Source organism: Girardinichthys multiradiatus, chromosome 8 (genome assembly GCF_021462225.1).
Source record: "Girardinichthys multiradiatus isolate DD_20200921_A chromosome 8, DD_fGirMul_XY1, whole genome shotgun sequence".
In the NCBI taxonomy this organism is placed as follows: domain Eukaryota; kingdom Metazoa; phylum Chordata; class Actinopteri; order Cyprinodontiformes; family Goodeidae; genus Girardinichthys; species Girardinichthys multiradiatus.
The window spans coordinates 8078460-8104905 of NC_061801.1; the positions used below are offsets into that span (position 1 = coordinate 8078460).

The following is a 26446-nucleotide window of genomic DNA, read 5'->3' on the forward strand; positions in this document are numbered from 1 at the left end:
AGCTGAGCAACAGACATACAGCAGCTCTCGAATGTGTGCCCACCAGATTATGTAATGTAAAAATTAGGCCATGATAAATCATTTAAAAACTTTTTCCACATATAATGTGACATTTATCCTGTACAGTTCAACAACTATGTGAGTCAAAACATTTTTTTAAACTGCTATAATCTTGTTGCACAAGTGTGCACAACCTTAAACTAATACTTTGTTAAGGCATTGCATTATTTAGTTTCAGTATTTTGTCTTCTTGAGTTCAGCTGTCCTAGCAGAATCATTTACCTCCTTTAGCAGAAGCCAAAGCTTCCTGAAAGGTTACAAAAAATCTAGAAGATGAAATTATCTCACTGTAAAAAAGTACCAGCCCGGAGAAGGCTACAAAAAGATCAACAGTGTTATAAACGCACTATGGCACAGTAAAGCGAATCACCAGTAGTAGGGGAAAATATGGGACAACAGGAACATTAAGGAAATTGGAGATTCCTCCAAACTTGATGAATTTACTATATGTGTTTGTTTTACAGTGAAATTCTACTTAACGCCAGTGACTGTCCACTGTCTCTACATGCTCATCCAGGAGGAGGGAATGCTGCAAGTCACTAACTGGATGCAATCTGCTGGGTTTCCTTAGACAGAAAAACTTTTTATCCAATTTGAATAAATAACTGAATCTGACTGCACTGTCCAATGGTTAGGTTAATTGGAATGTAAGTACCTGACTGTTGTGAAGTGCCTTGAGACAACATGTGCTGTGAATTGGCGCTATATAAATAAAACTGAATTGAATTGAAATTAGGGCTGCACGGTGGTGCAGTTGGTAGCACTGTTGCCTTGCAGCAAGAAGGTCCTGGGTTCAATTCCCAGCCAGGGGTCTTTCTGCATGGAGTTTGCATGTTCTCCCCATGCATGTGTGGGTTCTAACTGGGTACTCTGGCTTCCTCCCACAGTCCAAAGACATGCCTGTTAGGTTAATTGGTCTCTCTAAATTGCCCTTAGGTGAATGGGTGTGTGTGGTTGTTTGTGTGTTGTCCTGTGATGGACTGGCGACCTGTCCAGGGTGTACCCATAGACTGCTGGAGATAGGCACCAGCTCCCCTGCGACCCACTATGGAATAAGCGGTAGAAAATGACTGACTGAATTGAAATGAATAAATGTCACATTATATGGGGATTTATAATGGTCACCAACACCTTGAATTGTAACAGGAGTGCATACAACTCTTAGGAGTTCCTGTAAATTTTAACATTTTCAGACCAACTCTGAACAGCAAGAGAAGCAGACACCAGATCTGTAGGACATGACGACATTACATGAAGTAGAGTTTTAAAAGGTGAGCCAACCTCGAGCGCCATTTTCATCTCAGCAGTCATTTCTGTAATCTTGCTGTTTCGATGCAGGAAATGCATCAAAGCACATGCAGGGATGTCTGCAGGTCCTCAACATTTTATTGAAGACAAAGTTGTACCTTCTCTTCAGGAAAGGAATACATTTCATAAATCCAAGAAAGAGTTTGGCTTAAACTAAGTTCCAGTCTCCTGAGGATTGATAGAATAAATATATAATAGTGCAATATTTAATAGGTTTTCAGTACTTGATAAAACATAAGACAGTGTGAAATACATATTTGCCAGTTGTCATATCAGCAATGTTTGTTTATTTATTTACTTTTTCCAACTAAAACAAAACTTTGTTGAGGGAAATGACTGATGTATGAATAAAACAAAGTAAAAGTACATTTATAGAGTTCGGACACCACTGCCCCCTTTTGGTCTTGAGGCAAAACAGCATGCAGTTCTGGGCAAAATAGAGTAGCGTGGCGCAGCGTTGCCTTGGACATCATCTGCCTGTAAGTTTTACATGTTCTACTGTTTGTTTGGAGTTAAAAAGATAAGACATTGTTATTTTATTATTATTCAGCAATTTTGAAGTAAGAAGTACATCGACTGACTGAGCAATTTTCTTTTAAAAGTAGATTTAAATAAACATCTAAGATTTAATTTAGCTGAATTCTGAATACAGGTGTTTTCAAGGTTTACCATTAATGGAAGAAATGTAAATCTTTGTCTTTACTTGAGATCTGTCTGGCTTTGAATATGGAACTTTACTGTGAGGACAGAAAATTACTAAAACTTGTGGGGCTTGGGAGTATTGTGCGCCACTAGACCACCAGAGGTCACCCTTCTGCAAGCAGTGTGATCCGGTGACAGGTGTTTCTGATCAGAGCCTGATTGTGAAGGCCTTTGGAGGAGTATTTAGGAGCCAGCCACCAGTCCCTCGGTGCCTGAGTGTTTTGCCCATGTGTCAATTGTCAAGCCTCTAGTATCTTTGACAGTTTTTGCTGTGTTGGAATACTAACCCTGTGCTTTGCTTTCCTGCTTCCTACTAGTACTTGTGAGGTGTGGATGGATCTTGAACCCAGACCTTCACCCCTTCAGACTGCATCCTGACTGCTAATGATTCTCTTGGATTCTCAATTCCTGACTGTTGGCTTCGTTTCTGAACTCCTCTAACTTTCTGCCTTCGTGGTTGCAACGACTCACCTTGGATGATGTTCTATTGGACCACCATTTGGTTTGTCTAACTCTCTGCCCCACCAGCAGACACCCTCCAGCTCAGCTTTTCCATAAGAAGTAAGCTAGTTTGGTCATTTTGAACTATTGGCAGCCTATTCCAATTTAACCAGTACACCTCTCTCTCATAGAGTATCCTGTGTAATCTGAGTTCCTGCCTGAGATTTCCTCACCAGAGAATCCGGTGTAACCAGAACGTGTTCTGTAACAAAATTTACTAACTTTATTTCTCCTGAGTGTGGTTTTGCATGTGGGTCAAACAAATCACTAAAGATATGACAAAAAACAATTGCATCAGAATTTAGTCTAAATAAAAGTGACATATTATTGAAAAGCACTAAAATATTTGGCATTTGCTACTTTGTTACAATAAAAAATCTGGCATTTTCTGTTAATTTCACAATGTCGTTTTTCTGTTTTTATACTGAACACTTTGCTTCCCTGTTATGATCCCATTCAGTTGACCTCAGCTATGATCCCATTCAGTTGACCTCAGCTCTTGTGATATCTGGCTGTTGTGCGTTTTGTTTTTTGGCCCTTTTCATTTGTTTGGGTCGAGTCATTCTGAGACACATCTTGTAAAGTCTCACAACTCTGTCCTTTCTCTTTGCTTTTATCGCTGGCCTCCTGACCTTCAGTTTTTCTGCCTGTGGGTGGTGCTGCTCCTCTTCTTTAGCAACACTCTTCTGATCCACTGGAGGAAATTCTACTTTCACCACAACCACAGTGCAGCTGTTGAAGGAAGCAGAAAAAAAAGTTTTATGGCATATGTGCTTTTCTGGTTAGAGGGCTGTTTGCTGTATCTCTTCAACTTTCCAGTTTAAATATGACTGCTACAGACAATGGTCACTTTGTTTGGTTCATATTGAACAATTAAAACATTTAGCATGTTGTCAACTCAAAAGGTTTATAGGTTTCAGCTGTAGGTATTTAACGGTTTTGACTCTGCAATCCACCCATTGCAAATCTCTCCAAACTCTTAAATGGGCTTTGCTTCATGATTCTCTTAAAGTTTCAGTTATTCCTGTTGCTTTGTATCTCTTTTTGTCATACTTTTTCGTTCCACCCAACTTTCCATTAATATGTTCGGCACTCTAACAGTCAATTTCTTTAGCAATAAGCCTTTATGCCCCTGGGGGTGTCAGTCAGTCATATTTTCCAAGATTTTATAAGCCATAACATTAAAAAATCCTTGTAATGTAATAAGTAAATTTCCAGACCATGGTTTTACTGAGGGACTCCTGAGCCAACGGGGTTATGTCAATCATAGCTTTTTAGCTCTGGATTCTGTTTTTAATCTTTATCATTTTTTCCCCAGTGCTATGCAGTGTTAATGTTCTGTGCAAATATGCAATAATTTATCTGTTTTTCCATAAATAATCATTTTATAATGGGGTTTTGAAAGCAAAGATTGACCATAACCACTTCTTGGGAAGAAAATATCCTTCAGGATGTTCTTTTCGTACCCGGTTTAGACATCTTTACCATAGACCAATTAATCAACCATTTTTAATTTTCCAGAGTATTGTTATTTATTCTATAAACTTTTCAGTTTTTTGCCACTCTGGATGAAAATCCCAGAAAAAACATCTGTTACAGGCATCAAATTCTAGGCTCATCATTCAATTGAAACTTTTATCCTGGTAATGAGTATCTACGCTTTTTGTGCTTTAAGGGCTTTTTAATAGTACTTGGATGGACATTTAAAGTGGTGTAATTAGAGGTAATGATTCCTGATGTTCTTTTACTGTCGCAGATACTATAACATATTATACACATAATAAAGCAGTATCTATTTATGCAAATACTGACTTGCTGTCTTCTGTGCAGTCCTGAGGCAGAAAGCAGGATTGAGACACGTGTCCAAGCAGAAGAGCCTGCACTTTGCTCAGTTGTCTCTGTTGAGCCACAGTGTGGAACAGTCTAGGACAGGCAGGCAAATGTCAAATGCCATTATATATACCAGGAAAAAAAACAACAGTCCATTTAAACAAGCTGACAAACAGATAACCCTCACATGTGTGTTATTGTCACATCATGGTAATGTCTAAAGACATAACATCCTACTAGAGAGTCACTGTGTCTTACATAAGGAGGTGAATGTTTGGATTGCCCTTGGTCTAGTTTTGTATTATGAAACATCTCCCCACATCTGATTTGCTTAAGCAGCCACACAAAAAAGGCGAGTGTCCTGATTTCCCAGAGTCTGGGGTTGTTTTGCAAATAGAAAGGTTCAATGAGTTGCTGCATGTGTCCCTACTTTATTATAAATATATACTGAGACTACACTGCTTGCAAAAGTATTTCTACTCCAACTTTTCTGCTTTATGTCATTTTGCAACCACAAGCATTTGTAAATTTTATTGGGCATTTTATGTAATGATTGTTAATCCTACCAAGACACCATCCACCTAAACTGAAAAGCAGGGCAAGAAGAGATACTATTCCATTTAGTCTGACACTTCATAAACCTAGCCTTTATGGCAGTGAGGCAGTGTTGCCAGATTCTGTGAGAGAAACAAGCAATCAGCTTGAAAGCAAGCCCAAAAAAGCCCAACAGGCAACCCACCACAGTGTGTAAACCAGAAGCTGCTTGTAAGCAGTATAAATTTATACATTTCTTATGGCATGATATATGAGCAAAAGCGAAATTATGCGAACTGCTTTCCCCATACAAATGTTTAATAACTTAAATTCTTTGAATAACTTGAATACTCAGATTAAAAGAAAACTGCATTTTGCACAAGTTACAGCAAAATAAACAGTCAACCAAAAACTTTCCCTAAACTCTGTTTAAAAGAAAAGACACACATTTGATATTTTCTCTATATTTTCTTTACATCCTGCAAGTCACTCTCACACTGTATCATCACTCATTTTCTTTTCATTCTGATCTCTGATCTGGGTGTATTTGGGGTGTGCCAAAGAAACTCGTGTGGGCGCGATAACCAGGAAACTGGGGTGTAGAAAGGATAAACTACCTATCACTCGTGTTTGCTTTATTTTGGGAAGCTGGGAGATAATCAAAGGGTTTCACTCAGAAAGAAAGCTAAGCCCAAATAAGCAACTTCATGTTCAAAAACAAGCCCAAAAAAACTGCAACCTATGACTCACAAGATTTGCAAGCGACTTTAGAGAAAAACAAGCCCAAAGTCGCTTATAATAAGCGGACCTGGCAACACTGCAGAAGAGTAAGAAGAAAGCCATAAAAACAGTTTAAAGTTTGCCATTTAAGGACAGAATAAATATGTGTAAGAAGCTGAAACCAAAATGTAACTGGTGATACTTTTCTTCAACAGCGAGGGTGAAGCTGGTTGGAGTTAATAGGAAGATGGATGGAGTTAAATACAGGGCAATTCTGGAAGAAAACCTGTTAGATGTTAAAAACACTTGAGAGTTGTGAGATTTTTATTTGTAAAGGTTTTGAAAACTTTCTACTTTACCTTCCATTTTACAATGCCCTACTTTGTGCTGCTCTCTCACGTGCAATCACAATAAAATACACAGATGTTTGTGATTGTAATGTGAAAACATGGGAAAATAGCCAAGGTGTATAACTTCTTTTTCAGAGCACTGGTTACTGATATTCGTAGGATATCTGGGATTTACATATGGCTGAATTTACCTGGCTGTACAGTTGCAATGATATAGTGTCCCTGGTTCTGTGTTATGGAAGCCATATTTCCTCTGCTTTGGTAGAATCTTGTTCTTACAGTCATCAAGTTCTTTGTATATAATGCAATAATTCACTTCCTCTGTGGAGGGGATACAAATGTTAGGGTGAATATTCAGTTTCAGTAACAGATTTTGCAAACGTAAACTGATTATGCCTTATATCTTCAGGATTGAATACCTGTAAAGTTGGTGTACTGCTGAAACCCAGTGTGGTGTTTGGCACGTAAAACGCTCCCCAGATCATCTCTCCTCTCAGTCGTTGCCTCTGTAGCTGTCTCTGATGCTTTACCATATGTGGAGTTTGTATCATCAATCACTGCAGTAATGGAGGGAGTGGCTGAAGATGGAGCAACGGTGGAGAGGAGGTGTGGATATGATGTGTTTGTTTCCTGGAGTTCTGCAGATGCAGTGGAGTTGATGTCAGAGCAGGAGCTGTTCATGCAGTCCTCTTTGGACTGCGTGGTCTCATACAATGTGGGTGCATGGACGTCAGCATAGAGCGCCATTTGAGTCTTTTTACACCTGTGAGTCAGAGCAGAGGGAAATATGTAAAGGAAGAGTTTTTGCACTTCAAAATCAATCTATGCAATAACATTTAAGGTGACCAATATTTCTGTTGTAAACCTATAATGTAAAGTAAGCCCATACAATATGTTTGTGTCACATCTAACCATTTAAGAAGGCTCTCATGAGCTGAAGTTGCCATTGATGTTGTTTACTGCCATCACCGTCATCATTTTACCTCAAAGAACACCTTGAGAAGCCCTCCCGGCCAAAATAACAGCTGAGAGAGACAATCAGTGCAGACCTGGTGCCATTCAGGTATCTGGCCCAGCCCAAAACTGATTACAACCCCCAAATTAAAGCTGCAAGCAGCCTTCAAGGCCCTCGCACCTCAGCGCAACTCGGCCTGTGGAGCGACTCTGGGAGCCTGGCATCGCCTCCTACATGCCACCGACGATGACACTGCTTCACTTCAACACGTCGCCACTAGGTGGCACTGTGAGCAACATGTCATATGATCTTCGGTCATGCAGAGTTTTGGTCTGGCGAGAATGATTCAAAATTTGGAGTAAATCGGACCTTCCACCCCCTTGTTTGTTAGTGGGCGGGGCTAAAACATTGATCCCTGATGATGCATACTACATTTCAAGTGGATCCGATGATGTATGAGGGAGATATAGCCCTTGAAGTGTCCTAGGGGGCGCTGTTGATCCAAAATTTAATGTAAATCCAATAGAGGTGATTGGGAGCTGACAAATATCAATCATATTTATTTTGGAGTGAATCGGACCATGCAAGTGTAATTTAGAGCCAAACCTATGGCCGTGGCGTGACATCAGAATTCACCACGGCATATCCACACCCTCCAGCTAAAGCAGTCAGTACTGGCGACTGTCTTAGACCATCATGTTATCTGTTACTTGGGACAGTTTCACATTGATTAGGTGAAGAACATCAAAATCTGATGACACTTCCTGTTCTCAGGGAACGGGGCTTTGATGATGTCAGCATCTGATCAGTGAATATTGTTCAGGGCCAGAGGCAGATCAATCTTAGAAGGTTTCAGGTCTCTGTGACTTTCCTTGTAGGAGCTATATCAATTTCGTCTTTTATGGCGAGAAGTCATATTTTGAGGCGTGGCCACGCCCACACGCTTTCATGTATCAAAAAGCTTTTGATCCCCAGTGCCTTAAGAGTATACTTATGGAAGCAAATCGTTACCATATTTCAAATGAAAAAGCATTTTCAGAAATGCTTTTTCATTTTAAGAATGTGGATGCATTATTTGACACATAAATAAAATTAGTAATCAATCATCCTATTTGCATTTGCATTTTCTTCTTCACTGCACATTTTACGCCATAATCAAAAAGAAAACAAAGCAGACATTGATTTTTTTTCGTTTTCGTGATCTGCCCGCAAAGTACTGCCCAGAACTCGAAAACGAAAAAGCATTCCGAGCGGCGGGTGCAGCAGAGTGACGTCAGCAGCCGCTCTTCTTCAGCTCCCTGCTGACCGAGCTACCCATCTTGTTCGGTAGGGGGCGCTGTGCACGTCTGCATTGCATTACATTGCAAACGTGCCAAGAAATTGATTGAATTGCAGCAGGGCCGAGCTCAATTTGTGGCAGTGGCAGGCAGAACTGGCAGTTCCGGTGGCAGGCTGTGGCATCCTCGTGGCAGCCTTATGGCCTGTGACATCCAGCGTGTTTTTATTCATTTATTTATAATTTTCTGTGAGTGACAATTCAGAATAGCCGCTCATGCTCTATAATAAATCGGCTGTTTGTGCAATAAATCTTCGTCATCCTTTCAACACGTCACACATACACATAGTGCTATTTATTTTCCATGTCAAGTAAATACAATCACCTTATGTTATGGGTCTAAAGCTGTTTATTAAATAATAATCAATAATGAAATCCTTATTTAAAGGTAACAGGCTATAACAACAATGACATCCCGTTTGCCGATAATCAGCATTGGCATCACTTCCGGTGGCTGCTCCACAGACACTATTAACACTAATGACAACCCATTTACCGATAATCAGCATTAGCTTCCACAAAAACAGCGGCAACCACATTACCGGCCGGTCTGGCCCCTTCTGGCATCCTCGCGGAATCCCGTGCCACCCTGCAGCAGGCTGTGGCAGTTCCGGTGGCAGCTTCGGTGGCAGGCAGGCCACAGCCTGCCACCGGAACTACCAGTTCTGCCTGCCACTCAATCTCAAATGTCTTTTTCTTTTTCTTTTTAATTAAGTGAAAGAATGAGCAGTCTTGAAGAAGAAAATCAAAATGCAAATAGGATTATTGATTACTAATTTCATTTATGAGTCAAACAATGCAGCCACATTCTTAAAATGAAAAAGCATTTCTGAAAATGCTTTTTCATTTCAAATATGGTAACGATTTGCTTACATATATACTAATTGATTTTCAAGTTTCTAAGTCAAAAGCTGTAGGAGGAGTTCGCTCAGATATGCGGGCTAGAAAGGGCAAGACTGGGGTCAAAATGGCAACTTCAATCCAAGATGGCCGACTTTCTGTTGGGTTTGGATCAATGTTCCAAGAGACTTTTTTGTAAGTCCTGACACGTTACATATGTGTACCAAATTTCAGATTCCTCGGTCAAAACATGGCTTGGGGCTGATTTTTTTTTTATTTTCTAGGGGGCGCTGTGGACGAAATAGGCCACGCCACCAAATATGTCATCAGATCTGTGTTGGGGACTGGACTAGGATCAGTCACATTGAATTTGGTGCAGATCAGATGATGTATGTGGAAATTAAAGCCAAACGTATGGCCATGTGTGACGTCCAACTTCTCCGCGCCACCAAGGTCACGCCCTTTTATGAAAAGTCACTGTGCTTCAAACGAAGTTAGACCCACTAGTTATCAGTCACCTGACACCGTTTCAAGTTGATTGAGTGTAGACAGCCAGATAGCAACCTATCCCAGTAAAAAAAATGACTTCCTGTTCTGAGGGGGCGTGGCTTTGATGATGTCAGCATTTGACCCCATAGGATCGTCAGGAACCCGAAGGTCCTCCTTCATGCCAACTTTGGTGTGATTTGGCGTTTCTTTGGGAAGGTTATTGCATTTTTTCACTATGGGTGCGAACACCATTTTCGTGCCCCAGCCACGCCCCCTAAACATGGCCGAAAACTCACGATTTTGATCACTTTTAATCCCCCATGCCTTAACTGCATATTGACCAAATATGAAGCCAATAGCTCAAAATCCATAGGAGGAGTTCATTAAAGGTCCAGGTGAGTAAAAGTGAAAAACGGCCAAAAATTGGCCTTTGACCCAAAATGGCAGACTTCCTGTGCGTTTCAGGGCATACCCCCAAGAGACATTTTTTCTTGGTTTGAGTAGCTCTAGCAGTGTGCCAAATTTCAGATCTCTACGACTTACGGTTCGGCCTTCACGTTTGGGGGCGTGGCTAAGTGGTTTGGTCACGCTCACGGACGACGACATTTAGGAACGAAAATTTTCATCGGAGGAGAACTTTGGTTAAAATCGTGGGAGTTTTGGTGCATGGCAAAGTCCCCAAATTGTCCCGCAAAGACACAACGGAAAGAAAGAAAGAAAGAAAGACAAAATGGGCTTTGGCTGTGTCCAAATTTGGGCGCTGCATCCTTCGAAGGCCGCATTTTAGACCAATTACATCATAGCGAGGCGACCAAGGCTGTTTAAATTCAAAGGCTCCTCTAAATGCATCCTTCTTTCCCACAGATTTGAAGGATGAGTCTGGTGTATCGTTCGTGGCCCACCCTATCCAATGATTCATTGCGGGTTGTGGTGGAAACGTAAGTAGTAATGGCAGAGGAGAGTGAGAAACTGTAGATAAAGTTGGACATATTACGTTTTCTGTGAAACAAAATTAACTTTTACAATGTTTTTAGGGGAGAATGTAGCTGTGTTAAATATATATGTAGCTGTGTTCATATATATAGGGGTTGGACAATGAAACTGAAACACCTGTCATTTTAGTGTGGGAGGTTTCATGGCTAAATTGGACCAGCCTGGTAGCCAGTGTTCATTGATTGCACATTGCACCAGTAAGAGCAGTGTGAAGGTTCAATTAGCAGGGTAAGAGCACAGTTTTGCTCAAAATTTAACTGTCCGTCGGGAGCTCCACAGGGTCAATATACACTGCCGGGCTGCTATAGCCAAACCTTTGGTCACTCATGCCAATGCCAAACGTCGGTTTCAATGGTGCAAGGAGCGCAAATCTTGGGCTGTGGACAATGTGAAACATGTATTGTTCTCCAATGAGTCCACCTTTACTGTTTTCCCCACATCCGGGAGAGTTACGGTGTGGAGAAGCCCCAAAAAAGTGTACCACCCAGGCTGTTGCATGCCCAGAGTGAAGCATGAGGCTGGATCAGTGATGGTTTGGGCTGCCATATCATGGCATTCCCTTGGCCCAATACTTGTGCTAGATGGGCGCATCACTGCCAAGGACTACCGAACCATTCTTGAGGACCATGTGCATCCAATGGTTCAAACATTGTATCCTGAAGGCGGTGCCGTGTATCATGATGACAATGCACCAATACACACAGCAAGACTGGTGAAAGATTGGTTTGATGAACATGAAAGTGAATTTGAACATCTCCCATGGCCTGCACAGTCACCAGATCAAATATTATTGAGCGACTTTGGGGTGTTTTAGAGGAGTGAGTCAGGAAACATTTTCCTCAATCAGTATCATGTAGTGACCTGGCCACTATCCTGCAAGAAGAATGGCTTAAAATCCCTTTGACCACTGTGCAGGACTTGTATATATATAAGACGAATTGACGCTGTATTGGCCGCAAATGGAGGCCCTACACCGTACTAATAAATTATTGTGGACATCTCTGCGCACGTCAATCACTTTTGCAATTAAACGATATCTTTGTAAACCGACCAAAAGTTTGGACACACCTTCTCATTCAAAGAGTTGTCTTTACTTTCATGACTGAATATTGTAGCTTCACACTGAAGGCATCAAAACTATGAATTAACACCTGTGGAATTATATACTGAACAAAAAAGTGTGAAACAACTGAAAATATGTCTTATATTCTAGGTTCTTCAAAGTAGTCACCTTTTGCTTTGATTACTGCTCCGCACACTCTTGGTATTCTGTTGATGAGCTTCAAGAGGTAGTCACCTGAAATGGTTTTCCAACAGTCTTGAAGGAGTTCCCAGAGATGCTTAGCACTTTTTGGCCCTTTTGCCTTCACTCTGCGGTCCAGCTCACCCCAAATCATCTCGATTGGGTTCAGGTCCGGTGACTGTGGAGGCCAGGTAATGTGGCGCAGCACCCCATCACTCTCCTTCTTGGTCAAATAGCCCTTACACAGCCTGGAGGTGTGTTTGGGGTCATTGTCCTGTTGAAAAATAAATGATGGTCCAACTAAATGCAAACCGGATGGAATAGCATGCCGCTGCAAGATGCTGTGGTAGCCATGCCGGTTCAGTATGCCTTCAATTTTGAATAAATCCCCAACAGTGTCACCAGCAAAGCACCCCCACACCATCACACCTCCTCCTCCATGCTTCACGGTGGGAACCGGGCATATAGAGTCCATCCGTTCACCTCTTCTGCGCCGCACAAAGACACGGTGGTTGGGACCAAAGATCTCAAACTTGGACTCATCAGACCAAAGCACAGATTTCCACTGGTCTAATGTCCATTCCTTGTGTTCTTTAGCCCAAACAAGTCTCTTCTGCTTGTTGCCTGTCCTCAGCAGTGGTTTCCTAGCAGCTATTTTACCATGAAGGCCTGATTCACACAGTCTCCTCTTAACAGTTGTTCTAGAGATGTGTCTGCTGCTAGAACTCTGTGTGGCATTGACCTGTTCTCTAATCTGAGCTGCTGTTAACCTGCGATTTCTGAGGCTGGTGACTCGGATGAACTTATCGTCTGCAGCAGAGGTGACTCTTGGTCTTCCTTTCCTGGGGCGGTCCTCATGGGAGCCAGTTTCTTTGTAGCGCTTGATGTTTTTTGCGACTGCACTTGGGGACACTTTCAAAGTTTTCCAATTGTTCGGACTGACTGAACTTAAAGTAATGATGGCCACTCGTTTTTCTTTACTTAGCTGCTTTTTTCTTGCCATAATACAAATTCTAACAGTCTATTCAGTAAGACTATCAGCTGTGTACTGTATCCACCTCCTGCACAACACAACGGATGGTCCCAACCCCATTTATAAGGCTTGAAATCCCACTTATTAAACCTGACAGGGCACACCTGTGAAGTGAAAACCATTTCAGGTGAGTACCTCTTGAAGCTCATCAACAGAATCCCAAGAGTGTGTGGAACAGTAATCAAAGCAAAAGGTGGCTACTTTGAAGAACCTAGAATATAAGACATATTTTCAGTTCTTTCACACTTTTTTGTTCAGTATATAATTCCACATGTGTTAATTCATAGTTTTGATGCCTTCAGTGTGAAGCTACAATATTCATAGTCATGAAAATAAAGACAACTCTTTGAATGAGAAGGTGTGTCCAAACTTTTGGTCTGTACTGTATCTGTTCGGTATACAAAGATATCGTTTAATTGCAAAAGTGCTTGACGTGCGCAGAGATGTCCGCGGCACTAACAGCCGACTCGCCTCGCCAGCTGTCAGCTGACCTGGTGGTCGAAGCTAAGCACAGTTGTATTTCAGTCAGATTATATCTGAAATTAATGTTTGGTTTATTTGTTATTATGCGCTACAAATATATAGATTTAAACTTGGTTCAGAAAGTTATTATCTTAGTGTTTAAGTTGGTAAAGGTTTTACCATTAAATTAGTGGTATTTGTCATCAATAAACTTTATTTAGTATTAGGTTTTTATATCTATGAACATAAAAGTTCATAGATATCATTTTCAGAAGATGTGGATTTTTATTACAGGAAAAAAATAAAACTGATGTCTCCACAAGAAGGACACATCCCTCCTTTGGAAACATTAGAGGGCACATTGACAGCATAAATACGTTAATGTTCAATTAATAAGTCTAATAAACCACAGTGCTGGTATTATTGGACCTTGGTGCAGCATTCGACACTGTTGATCATTCCATTTTATTAGAGTGCCTGGAAAACTGGGTCAGCCTTTTTTGTACAGCACTCAATTGGTTTAAATCCTACTTGAAGGACAGGGACTTTTTTGTGTCAGTAGGTAACTTTACATCAGAGACCACAAAAATCACATGTGGTGTTCCCCAAGGGTCCATCTTAGGGCCCCTCTTATTCAATATCTACATGCTCCCCCTAATTCAGATTTTAAGAAACAACGTAAGTTATCATAACTATGGAGATGACACACAGCTATACGTTACGATGTCACCAGGTGACTATGAACCCATTCAAGCGCTGGGTAAATGCTTGGAAGAAATCAATGCATGGATGTGCCAACATTTTCTTCAGCTGAATCAAAACAAAACTGAAGTAATAATCTTTGGACCAAAGGAAGAGCGGTTAAAAGTTAGCACACAACTTCAGTCAATACAGCTAGAAACCACCAGTCAGGCTCGAAACCTGGGTATAGTGATGGACTCTGACTTGAACCTTCGGAGGCACATAAAGACAGTAACAAGGTCAGCCTTCTATCACCTAAAGAACATCTCCAGGATTAAAGGACCAATGTCTCAGCAGGACCTTGAAAAACTAATTCATGCGTTCATCTTTAGTCGAATTGATTACTGCAACGGTGTCTTCACAGGTCTGCCTAAAAAGTCGATCAGACAGCTGCAGTTGATCCAGAATGCTGCTACCCACGTCCTCACTAAAACTAAGAAAGTGGAGCACATCACCCTGGTTCTAAAGTCCCTACACTGGCTCCCTGTAGCTCAGAGAATAGACTTTAAAATACTTCTGTTAGTCTATAAATCACTGCATGGCTTAGCACCAAAATACATTACAGACTTGTTGTCAATGTATCAACCACCCAGACCTCTCAGGTCTTCTGGCTCAAGTCTACTCTGCATACCCAGAACCAGAACCAAACATGGAGAAGCAGCTTTTAGTTCTTAGTACTAATCTGGAATAAACTCCCAGAAAACTGTAAAAGCACTGAAACCCTAAGTTGCTTTAAATCAAGATTAAAAACGTATTTGTTTAGAGTGGCCTTTGAATGTGCTTTCTAAACAATATTAGTTAAGTTTTTTCTGTCCAATTTTCATTTCGTTTTTTTATCCATCATTCTATTCTCTTTAATTTTTTAATTACCTCTGTTGTTTGATTTTCTGTATCATTGTAATGTTTTTCCTTATGTAAAGCGCCTTGAGTGCCTTGTTGCTGAAAAGCGCTATATAAATAAACTTGACTTGACTTAAACAATTTTCTACTAAAATATATTTTTCAAACAAAAAAATGACAATTGTTATGAAGTGAATTATAGCATTGTCTAGGGAAGTAGGTTCTTTTAATAGCAAGTAATTATTTAATGTCATAAATATGTTCGCTTTAAAGATTTATATTTTAATATCAAAATGTGTATTACATATGTTATAGTAAAACTATTTACAAGATATAATATAGCACCCCGTTATGATTAAGGATGGAAATACTTATTTCCAGTACTATTTAAATGACTAAAGTGCATTCAACAGCAATCTGGAAGTGATTCTGTATGCGCATGCACAAGTGAGCTTCCGGGACAGATCGGGTAGTGACAAGACCATCCAAATTCACAGCCTATAACTTCCGGCCTTCGCAGTTTTTCCAGCCACCCAGCGTAGGTAAACCAGTCCTTCAAAGGATGCAGCCCTTGAATTTAGACAGCACTCAGATACTCCACCAATGGATGGTATTTAAGTTTTGAGCAGAAATGTTCATGAGTAAAAGTTTTTAAAATGTTGAAATGTTTTTTTTCAAAAACTGTACATGCACCTGTCAACGTCTGACAGGTGCATGTACAGTTAGGTGGGTAGGTAAGGTAAGTTTATTTATATAGTGCTTTTCAGTAACGAGACACTCAAAGCACTGTACATACAATTACAATATAATCACAAAGAAAATAAACACAGATACAGACACGGAAAATCAAATCAAATGATACTACAATCCTTCTAAGTAATCTAAAAATCTATGAATCCTTCTGAGAAATCTAAAAATCTCTGGCCAACATTACAATGATACAGAAAACATTAATAATCCTTTAGGTTTTACTGGTAAGAGCTGGTTCTAAACCAATCTTTCTAAAGAGGTAATTATATCATTAAGTCCTCTATGTAGGGGAAAGCATCTTGTGTTAAGAGAGAATTGTCCTTGGGTTCGCTGGTATAAATGCAGTTGTAGTCCAATAATAACAGTCATTTGCATCCATTGAAATTTAACTAAGCAATCACTGAGTTCTAACTAAGGAAGCTGAGTCACTGGTGTAAAAACAACTTTTGTTCAAATTTTTAAGAAACTAGTATTATTTTTCTTTCACTGGTAAATCTAAAAATCAATGAAAAGGAGAAGAAATGAAGAAATGAAATCCACGTTTAGGTAAAAAATAAGGAGCATGGGAAAGCAACACACATAAGCAAAGATTTTGCAGGGGCATGGTGGACTCGTGACGGTGCCAATATTTAAGTATGATCATGTGTGCAAAGAATTAGACTGTCAACACTGACGAAGGTGCCATTGTCCTTGAAAAAGAGATGGAAGTTTTATCAAACAGCCATACAGTTCAGTTCACAGATGAGGGGGGTTGCTGAGGCAGAGCGTCGTATTTACAGAACATCCAGGAGAAATGTTTCGATAAGAAGTCTGTGAAGGCCATGTCGGGGCGCCTGAATTAGACAAACAATAAATGTTTTGGTTCAGGCCGGTGATTTTCCGCCTGCCTTCAAAGTCTTACTGGCATTCTCAATTTCAAATCCAAATAGCCAAATTTCTGGTACTTTCAGTAGATCCTGAGCAAACAACTTTCTCCAAGATTAAATCATATCACCTTTGAGTCCGGGAAACGCAGCCAGCCTGCGATTCTGTTCAAGAATCGCGTCCAGCTTGCGATTCTGCTCTCTTAACATATCAGTCATATCAGAGCTCTGAAGATCCCTTCAAACATCCCAGGCAGCTTCGGAATGCGTTGAACAGCTGCTGATGTTTCACGAATCTTTCGATAAGCCAGGTAACCACCAACTCCAAAAAGCAGAAATCCTGTTATCAGAAATCCAAATATGTACAAATCTTCCACGTCCTCGACTGACATTGTTGTCAGGCACACAATCTTCCACTGCTGCCAGGAATGCATTACGTATCCGGAGAAGAACGTCCCGTCTGGACAAGAGGGTTCCCCTTTACCCTGTCTTCCCGTCGAGAAAATTTGATCGATTGCGTTGAGAGACCAGCTGACCAAATCCATAATAAACAAATTAGGAGGATATGCGAACAGAGACTCTAACAAAAACAGACAAAAAGCTGAAGCGGGGCAAAAAATGGGGGAGCATCATGGAGAGAGTGGAAAAGCGTCTGACCCCACCAAGAGCAGAAGAGAAGAAGAGTTGCCTTAAGGTTTTTGGAGTTAATCTGCTTTAAACACTATGATTATTATGCAGTGCTGATTACTTTCTAAGATTTAATAAACAACATGGTTATTTCATTTGAAAGGCTACATAAATGTTTATTCACTTATTTATATTAAATAAAAATACTGTTTAGTGCCCCCCTCCCCAATATTAGCCACATCCTGAATAGCCTGAAGCTAAAAGTGCAGCCCCTTAATTTTTAATTAATTATTAAAGTAAAGCTGTAAAGGTAAAAAATAAAATATGTCCAAGGGACCAATCAATTAAGGTTTCTGTGCCAGCTCAAATCAACATAAGAAATTGTTTTGAAATTATAACAGAGCCCAGCACCCCTGTTGTAGGCCCTGTCTAGAATGGCCCATGGTCAAATGTTGCAGATTTTGCTTACATTGCTAGCATTAACTGGGAACATTTTATATAGTTTACTACTTGCTACCTTATATTACCTCCACATTGCATCTTGATTCAAAGTTGTGTCATTGTCTAAGGACATGCAAAGATAATGCTTTAAACAAACACAAGGAAGCTAAACTAGCTGGTGTAATACAAATATGGACAACTAAAAGTAAGGGTTTTTTAACCAGGCCAAATTTGACCTTATCAAATGTGGTTGGGTAAATGGTTAAAAAAAACTAATCTGCTCATTAAAGAACTTTGTTTGTCTGTCCAAATGTTCAACCCAGTTCCTGAAACATTTCTATCTAGAAATTTAGATCAATATCTCCAAACCAGATATTAACAGGCCACAGACATATCAAATAAAGAAAGAATATTGTTAAATGTTATAAGTCATTTGGAATCAAACAAATCCACAATGTCCGAATAATAACAAAATTAATTAACGACTTACATTCCAAACCAGTTTCTCTCAACACACTGGAGTTGGTGAGAAAAGCTGAAGCACTGCATCTTCAACAGGTTGAAGAAGGTATATCCCACTACATCAGCTATACTGTCATTCGCCTCCCTCAGACAGCTGCGAAACCTTGAACACATAAAGAGTGGTGACATAATGACAATATCATCAGTAAGTATGCTGGAGCGAGGTCTGCTGATGATGCACCAGACTTTATGTTGAAGAGGGTGGGTTACTTGTTGTCGCAGCTGCAGTGAGACATGGTAAAGATGTTACTGTTGAAGATGCCAAACTCAGATTGAAAAGACAGGATGGTGTCTTTGCACTGGTCATGTTCCCTGCAGCAGCTGTCTGTGTCTGAAAAAACACCTGCAAGAGTACAAAGTATAAAGAAGGAATTAACCACAGGTGCGGTCCACAATTTGACTGAAGCTTAATTTTACTCTGATGAAGTATTCATAAATCTTCCTGAAAGGCTATTTAATGACAAAATAGTTATTGGAGGTGTCACCTACCTGGTAGACTAGAAAAAACTCCAGCACATGCAGAGACATTGATGAGTGCATGCTGTTATAATTATTATTTTTTTGCACGATTTAACTAACATCCTTTTTTGTTTGTATTCATATGCATTTTACCTACATAGACAAGCCAAATTATTTATTGTAAAATGCAAAAGATTTTATTTTGTCCTTTGAGGCAATTTGGCCACATTAACGAATGTTTGTGAATGTTTGGATGAATTAAGTTAAGGCTTTAAGACCTAAGAAGTCTTTGCCAACTGTTAAGCATGGTGGTAGAGGTATCATGCTGTTGTGCTGCCAGTCCTACTGCTGCATTGCAAAAAGTGGATACAATAAGAAAGTAAAACTACCTTTTTCAACTTCACCACAAATCAGCAGCTAAATGGTTGGAGTTTTAACAAAATATTTTCTCAACAGGACAGTTAAAACTTTTCAGGCTAACATTAAGCTTCTTAAAATGGAGTTTTCTATATTCTGCTGAAAGTGTGTTGAGGCCTTAAACTAAATATTAGTGAAATATGTTTTATAATGTTGACCCTCTGTGAATTAGAGAAGATCCTCAGTAAATTCAAACTTGTGCTGTTTTAGAAAACATCAGTCATGTTTTGTATTACCATTTAAACCTGGAATAGCATTGATGAAAAAAACTCAAAAGCCCAAAATTAAGATAACATCAAGGCCCAGGATACATGTTTCTCATACTTCTCACCAGAGCTAAGTATAGCTGTGTTGCTGAAATCACCTGATGTAATCAGTAGTTTTATGTGATAAGCCTTCATTTTGGGACAATTTTGGGACAATTTCCCTGAATTTCACCACAGTCACTTTAATAGGTACACCTAGGACAGGATCAGACTGCCTTTTGCCTTAAGAACTGCCTTTATTTCTTGAAGGCAAAGATTCAACAAGGTGACATGATAGCATCACACAGCTGCTACAGATGTGTCTCCTATTCCATCATAACTCAAATGTGTTCTATTTGACTGAGATCAGGTAACTGCGGAGGCCCTTGGAGGAAAGTAAATTCATTTCCGTGTTTATTTGAGATGGTTTGAGCTTTGTGACATAGTGCATTACCCTGCTGGCAGTAACTATTAGAAAATGGGTACACTGTGGTCGGAAAGGGATGGAAATGGTCAGCAAAACACTCAGGTAGAATGTGGCATTTAAATCATGCTTAGTTGGCACTAAGGGGCAAACGTTTGACACAAAAATGCCCCCCCCCCCCACACACACAATTACACTACCTCCAGCATCCTGCAAGGCAGGATGGGCCAATGCTTTCATGTTGTTTACCCCAAATTCTGACTCTTAACATCTGAATGTTGGAGCTGAAATCAAAACTAAATGGATCCAGAAACGTTTTCTTTCCTTTGTTATATCTCTCAGTAAAAGCTGGTGTGCTCCCCTGCAGCTGTACCAAGTTAGCTTCAGGGTGAACTGTGCTGTGTGTTCAACGGTAATATTCTGCATACCTTACTACTGTCTGTTATTCCAAACAACTCTGCTTATTCTCCTCTGACCTCTGACATCAACAAGGCATTTTCAACCACACAACTGGCAATGACTGGATTTTTTTTCTTCTTCAGAACATATAAGCCTGAGAGATGTGTGTGAAAATTCCAGAAGATTGTCAGTCTCTGAAATACTCCAATACACACGAATGTGTCTGGCACATACGTATATATATATATATATATATATATATATATATATATATATATATATATATATATATATATATGCACTGAGTTGCTACCATGTGATTGGCTGATTAGCAATTTTAATAACAATCAATAGAACAGTGATAAAGTGGCAAAGTGGTCAGTGAAAGTGTTTCAACAAACCATAGTTGTATTTCTCAAAATGTACTAAATAAAGCTGACCTAAAATACCAACACCAACCTTTTGTTAACATAATGGGTCATGCCTCAGGCCATCTAGCTGTATAGTCTTTATTAAAATTTGAATAATGTGAGTAGGTAAGCTGTACAAATGTCGTTCAGTTTTGTTTTTACAGTGCATGTTTGTAGATGCTTTTTTAGGATTAGACAGAGCATCACTTACCCAAATCTGCATATGATGGCGCTTTGTTGCCAGAGCCGCACCACAAAGTCCCGGGGACAATAAAGCCGCGCTTTACACGCGTATGTATCCTGACCTCTGACCTTTCATCTTCACCTTGATCTCCGAGGCTTCTCACATGTCTCCCCGTCCTGTGCTCCAGCAGCTTGACAACGCTTGGAGAAGCCAGGGAGACGCACTGATCTGCGTCAAACAAAGAATACAGATGAATTTTTTTTGTCGCATGGTCGAAATATTCTTGCGTTCGCCCCCGGCACAGAGACAGATAGCTCTGGATCAGCGCTGCGTCATCACTCCAGGTGCACCCGAGCAGGTTGCGCTCCCCGGACCAGACGCTGTGATACAGGCGAAGTGACGCAGCGCTGCCAAGTGAATCCCCCCGTAGAAAGGTGACGTGCATTTGGTCGTTCGAAGAAACTTTTGTCCAGCTGCATTGGATAGAGGCTTGTGCGGCTCTCCAGCCCAGGAGTGCTGATGTTACAGTGAGAGCCAGAAGAGCAGAGATGTGCGTCATACTGGCGCATCGATGGAGCTGCAGCTGGTTGAAAGAGGGGTTTTCACTTTAAATATGCAGCGAAATGTTGATTCTGTCTCTGTTAGGTTTTTCATTCATTGGCAGAATCCAGGTCGGTTTTAAATATGAAGAAGAAGAGGAGGAGGAAAAGAAGGAGGGATTTCCTGTGGATTAACAGTACGTCCAGATCAGACACGTGACCTGGCAGTTTAGCCAAACAACTCTCTCTCTCTCTCTCTCTGCCCCATTTTACAGCCACAATATCAGAGATGCAAGATACACACAGACACACCCCCACAAGTTTTTAACTGTAAATCTGAATAATGGATTGGTCTTGTTTAGACACACCCTAACAATGAAGATGTGATTAACAAATCCATCTGTATTGATTTACATAAAGACAATCCTGGACTTGGTTTCCTTGCTGTTTTGAATGAACCTCAACATCACATAGATATATTGTTGAAGCCTAGAACAGTCACAGCTTTTTTGTTAGGCAGCTGCTGACATCTCCTTTGTTTTGCTGCAAATGACAAACTGCACCAATGACCCCACTCCTCACAGGCTGAGAGTTTGTGTCCAGCTAAACTGGTCATTTTGTCCCCAGGTAGGTGAGAGGAAAAGCCATGACACTAACATTTCTGACATTATGTGCATTCCGCTAAAACCTATTAGCAGAATGCTCTAATCTCTAACAGTTGTAGCAGAGATATGAAATACCTTCAAATAATATTTGTGTAAAAAATATATAGCTGTAGATAATTTGAAATAAGCTTAAAGGGCAAATATCTTTTTAACAACTTTTCCCTTTGAATGTGTTCAGGCCCACAAGAGCTATATTTATTTCCATGTTCAAAGTAGAGAAACTTGTGAAAAAGTGTAACAGAAAGAAAGCCTAAGAGTTATGACATTACTACATTCAGGACACTGAACAAAATGTCTCACTTTTACACATAGTCATTTCACTTTATTTTTGAGGGATTAACTTTAACATAATAATCTGGTCATCAAAAATGTATTCTGTTGACACTGTCAGTCACACCCCTCAGTCACAAGACGTTCCTTACAAGGCCACTATGAGCTTATGCTACAAATAATAAACAAAAAAAACCCCACATTTTCTTAACTGAGAAGCTTTTTACTCTCAAACAATTTGATGGACAGGCTGCTGACCCAAACTAAGCTATCTGTCATAGTCATGGTTTAACTAGTGTTGTGTAATTGTCATTGGATTGTTCCTTTCCATTGAAGCCAACATTGCAATCCTTTTATAATCTTTGAGCAAAAGTGTTTTCAACAGAGAGTGCGTGGGTGATGAGATTTTTACTCTCTTCACCTTTACAAATCTCACCCACTTTTCTGGCATCGTAGGATCTTTGAGAAAAATAAAAAATGCTCTCTTGATTCTTTGCTGTGCTGCTGTGTGTAAGCAATCACAGTTCCATTAGGTATAGTACTGTTAAAAAGATATTTTTTATTTACAATACAGTTTCTATATCAGTGTTTCTGTGTAGAACAATAAACAGTGCTATACATATTATCCATTTACGGTCATGCCTTCCTGTTTTATAGAGCCAGGCTCTAAATGCTCTTTTCATGGAAGCATAGAGATGCCACCCAGAAAAATAAAACTATCACCTTTTAACCTCAAAACTTTATTGTTCGTACAATATACGTGTCATATTTATGAAGTTACAACAAAAACATTTCGCGTTCTTACAATATGAATATTATATTGTAAAAACATGATAATTTATTTTACAACATAAAAATTATATAGTTTGAACAATATGTAAACAGGAGGGCTAGTGAGTTCATCGGTAGAAGGATGCTAGGAGATAGCGTTAAATGGAAACAGATGACCCCCTGTGGTTACCCCTGAAAGGAAAAAGTCAAAAAACAATAAAGCATTCATGTTATAACGCAATACCTTTTATCATTAGAACATAATATGTATTTACCTTAAAATAAAGTTTTTAACAGGGCAAACAGTTGGTTAAAAACGTCTCATCTACGTGAACTGATAAAGTGCTATTTCATGCTTAGATTTAGCAATGGAGAAATATTGCTGGTTTTCTGCCACTTGGTGTGTCTCCTATCTCAGCCTATTTTGAATTGTCTTGTGATAAGTGTATGTTTTTTTTTTTTTGGACCTTTTTTTTTAGATTATAACGTTTTTTAAAATATATATTAAACAAGTAAAAGCCACACTGTGTACACACAGTAAACAAAGGTTGTCATATGTGTTTGACCGCAGGGAGGTGTCATAACGTTCATTTACTGACTTTCAGTATGGCAACAATTACGGAGACAGAACAGCAGTTTCAACTGTTTATTTGTAACACAATTACAATGAGACTGAACATGGACTGGATCGGATAGAGGCTGAGTTTGGCAGGAGTAGCATGGAGACTCACAGTGCTGATGTTCTCTTTTTGTGACCCTTCAGCTGAACATGTGGCGTTGGAGGGTGAAAAGGCAGGTGAGCAATTGTTTGGTGTTTCCATGAAGTGATCGCAGAGCTGTGGGGCTGGAGGTAGGAAAGGAAGGGAGACTCACAGCTGAAGCGGCAGGGAGTTGTTTACAAAACGCACCGGAGCATGAATACAGAGAACAGGAGTTTGGAATCCAGGGTACTGTCACAGAATGATCAGATCTTCAAAGCAGGACAAGAAACACAATTAGAGCAGGTTTTTAGGAAATGCAGAGAACCGCAGAACACCGTCAGGTTACCACGCTGGCAGAGTCAATGACCTGACGCCTTCTTCTAGGTTCCAGCTTCTTATGAAGCTTTGGTGATTGGGTTCAGAGGAGAAATACCTGTAGCAGCTGCACCTGTCAGTCACACCCTGCAGGAGAGAGAAAACACAGCACAAACACAAAACTTGCACACAGCCACAGTGGGTGTGACAGGAGGTACATACCATGCAGTTAAAAAGAGAGAAAAAACGCAAACTAATTAATAAATTAATTAATTACAATTAATAAATAAAATAGAATAAGAGATATTTCCACAATAGTACAAATAAGTTTACTAATCATGTAATAATAAAACACTATTATTAACGTTAAAATTCACCCAAAGTGGGCACACATGGTGTCAAGTTAGGTACCATGATGTCTTTAAGTCTAAATAATGGTTTCTATAGTCACTTGCTGAAAACATCAGTGTTCAATTTGTGAAAAATATAGATCCCATTTTAGATGATACTCTTCTACTTTATTAAGCAGACTATAGGGCAGCCTCTCAGGGGCAGGTGTTTGCTATACGAACAATATGGTGACAAGTGGTTTTTCCAGTGTTTGACATGTTCCAACATAATTACATCTGGAGACCACTCTTCAAGTGGATGAAAAGAAGGTGTAGTGTGGTAGGGTCACTCAAAATAATCAAAGTAGGAGAAAATATATTAAAAATAAAAATATTTTGGCCAATGACTGTTTATAGAGAGATGTATACAGTACAACATATCAGACCAGAATTCTAGAACATTGGTGCAGCTCCAGAGTACAAGTATCATAGTACCAGTTACACCATGACACCTTCAGCACTTTTACTTATATCCAGCCCAACTCTATACAGCCTATAAGAGTTCAAATCAATTCAATTTAAGATTTTGTTTTGAATCAACCTAATATGCAGGTTCCTTGACATTTTTTCCAATTTCTTAGTATTTTGCAGAATTTTGTTTCTGAGATTTTAACTCCTAAAGGCCCCTGCATTGTCTGGCATACTGTAAGCGGCACTCTTATAGCACAGATGTTTAAGGTTTCATAGTCAAGTGTACCAATTTACTACATTTCTTGTGAAAAAATTTTACATTTCCCACACTTTCTGCCATGGTGTCATGCTTGAGAAGCAAGAGGTAATTTGCCTAGTAGCTTTGGATAACCAAAAAGAAAAGAAGGTGGTATATAAAGCCATTAAAACAGACTAGGGACAAAGAAGGGGAATACATGAGTCAGTTTGGCGCAGTGTGGTAGTGACATTGCGTGTCTTCGCGACCTGTTGCTTGGAGCAGCGTGTCACATCCAAAACAGTTTTCCCGAGCAGTTTATTGTGTGACACTGCGTATGTGGTTTTGACTTCCAGAGGATTTGGGTTCAAGTCTCCAGAGCTTCTTCCTGGGTTCTATATGCTTCCTGGCTAGCTTTCTTCGTGGTCAACCTCCTGACAAGGTTCCCAGAGTGTCCTCTACACCTCTCGATCGACTTCCAGAAAAGATTCTTTGTGCGTTCTCCCAGTTCCCTGGCCGATCTCTAGACTGTCTACATCGCCTTTGCCACACCCGGTCTTCAAGACTCCTGCACTGCCACCACCATAGCTGGCCTCCAAGGCTCCTTCACTGCCGTCATCGACCTCCAAGGCTTCTGCACCTCAGATCTCCAGGGCTCTGTCTTGGCCTGAACTCTGTGCCTCATCAAGACGACCTCCCGGTTGCCTCCAATGTTTCTGTATCCTGTTCATTAGCCTCCCTCCTTCAATTGCTCTGCATTCTTCCTACCACCAGATGCTCCACATCTCCCCTGATTAGCCCTTCTAGTTTATTGATAATTTCTCCACCCTGCTTCTATATTTAAACTCTTTTGTTTTCATTGCTCGCCATGGGATCCTGCTGTTTATCATGCCCAGTCTGTCATCACTGTTTGTCATGCATTGTTAACTACCTTCTCCATGTCTCTGCCAGCCTGTTCCATGTCCTATGTCTCCATGTGAGTTTGCCAGTTCAGTTGTGTCATTATTAAATACTTTCAACTCACCATGCAGCTCCTTTGCTCCTGTTTGGACGTTGGTCCAGCTGAACACCCCACTATGACACTCCACCCGATTATCCAATGAGATAGCAGCCTTAGGGAAGTAACTGTCCAAATTTATTTTAAAATTTTGTATTTCAAAGTTTTTTTTCTGTTTTATTTTTATTCGTCGACGTATCCTGTTTGTCTTTCTTCTCCTTTTTTCTTCCTGGTTGAACAAATGTCCTACAATCTTGAATTTATAATAATGTTTTTGTGTCTAAATGTTATTTTGCATCTCTTAATCCATCTGCATTACTTTGAATTTACTGTAAGTTTGCGTCTTTTTTTTCCACTTGTACTTAAACCGCTCTTTATGAAAAGTTTCTTGGTTCTATACAGCAGGTTTTCACATGCATACTAATGATTTTTTTCTTCATAGTTTGTGTCTCTGCAGCTCTCACTTTGATTTTGC

The 26446-nt window shown here is 40.0% G+C and overlaps 1 protein-coding gene across 2 annotated transcripts; it reads right to left on the reverse strand.

The window, feature by feature from the left end:
• Positions 1-3042: 3042 nt before the first annotated feature.
• pla2g3 (phospholipase A2 group III) lies at positions 3043-21398 on the reverse strand. 2 transcript variants are annotated; one of them, XM_047372002.1, is made up of 7 exons: positions 20706-21398; positions 18351-18483; positions 18109-18243; positions 6425-6768; positions 6197-6326; positions 4384-4494; positions 3043-3303 (listed from the first exon to the last, which is right to left on the reverse strand). In XM_047372002.1, exons 1-7 carry the CDS (start codon positions 21235-21237, stop codon positions 3054-3056), a joined length of 1635 nt encoding a protein of 544 aa, XP_047227958.1. In that variant the 5' UTR covers positions 21238-21398; the 3' UTR covers positions 3043-3053. The 2 variants fall into 2 exon arrangements, with proteins under 2 accessions (XP_047227958.1, XP_047227959.1); XM_047372003.1 differs by lacking the exon at positions 4384-4494.
• Positions 21399-26446: the final 5048 nt, after the last annotated feature.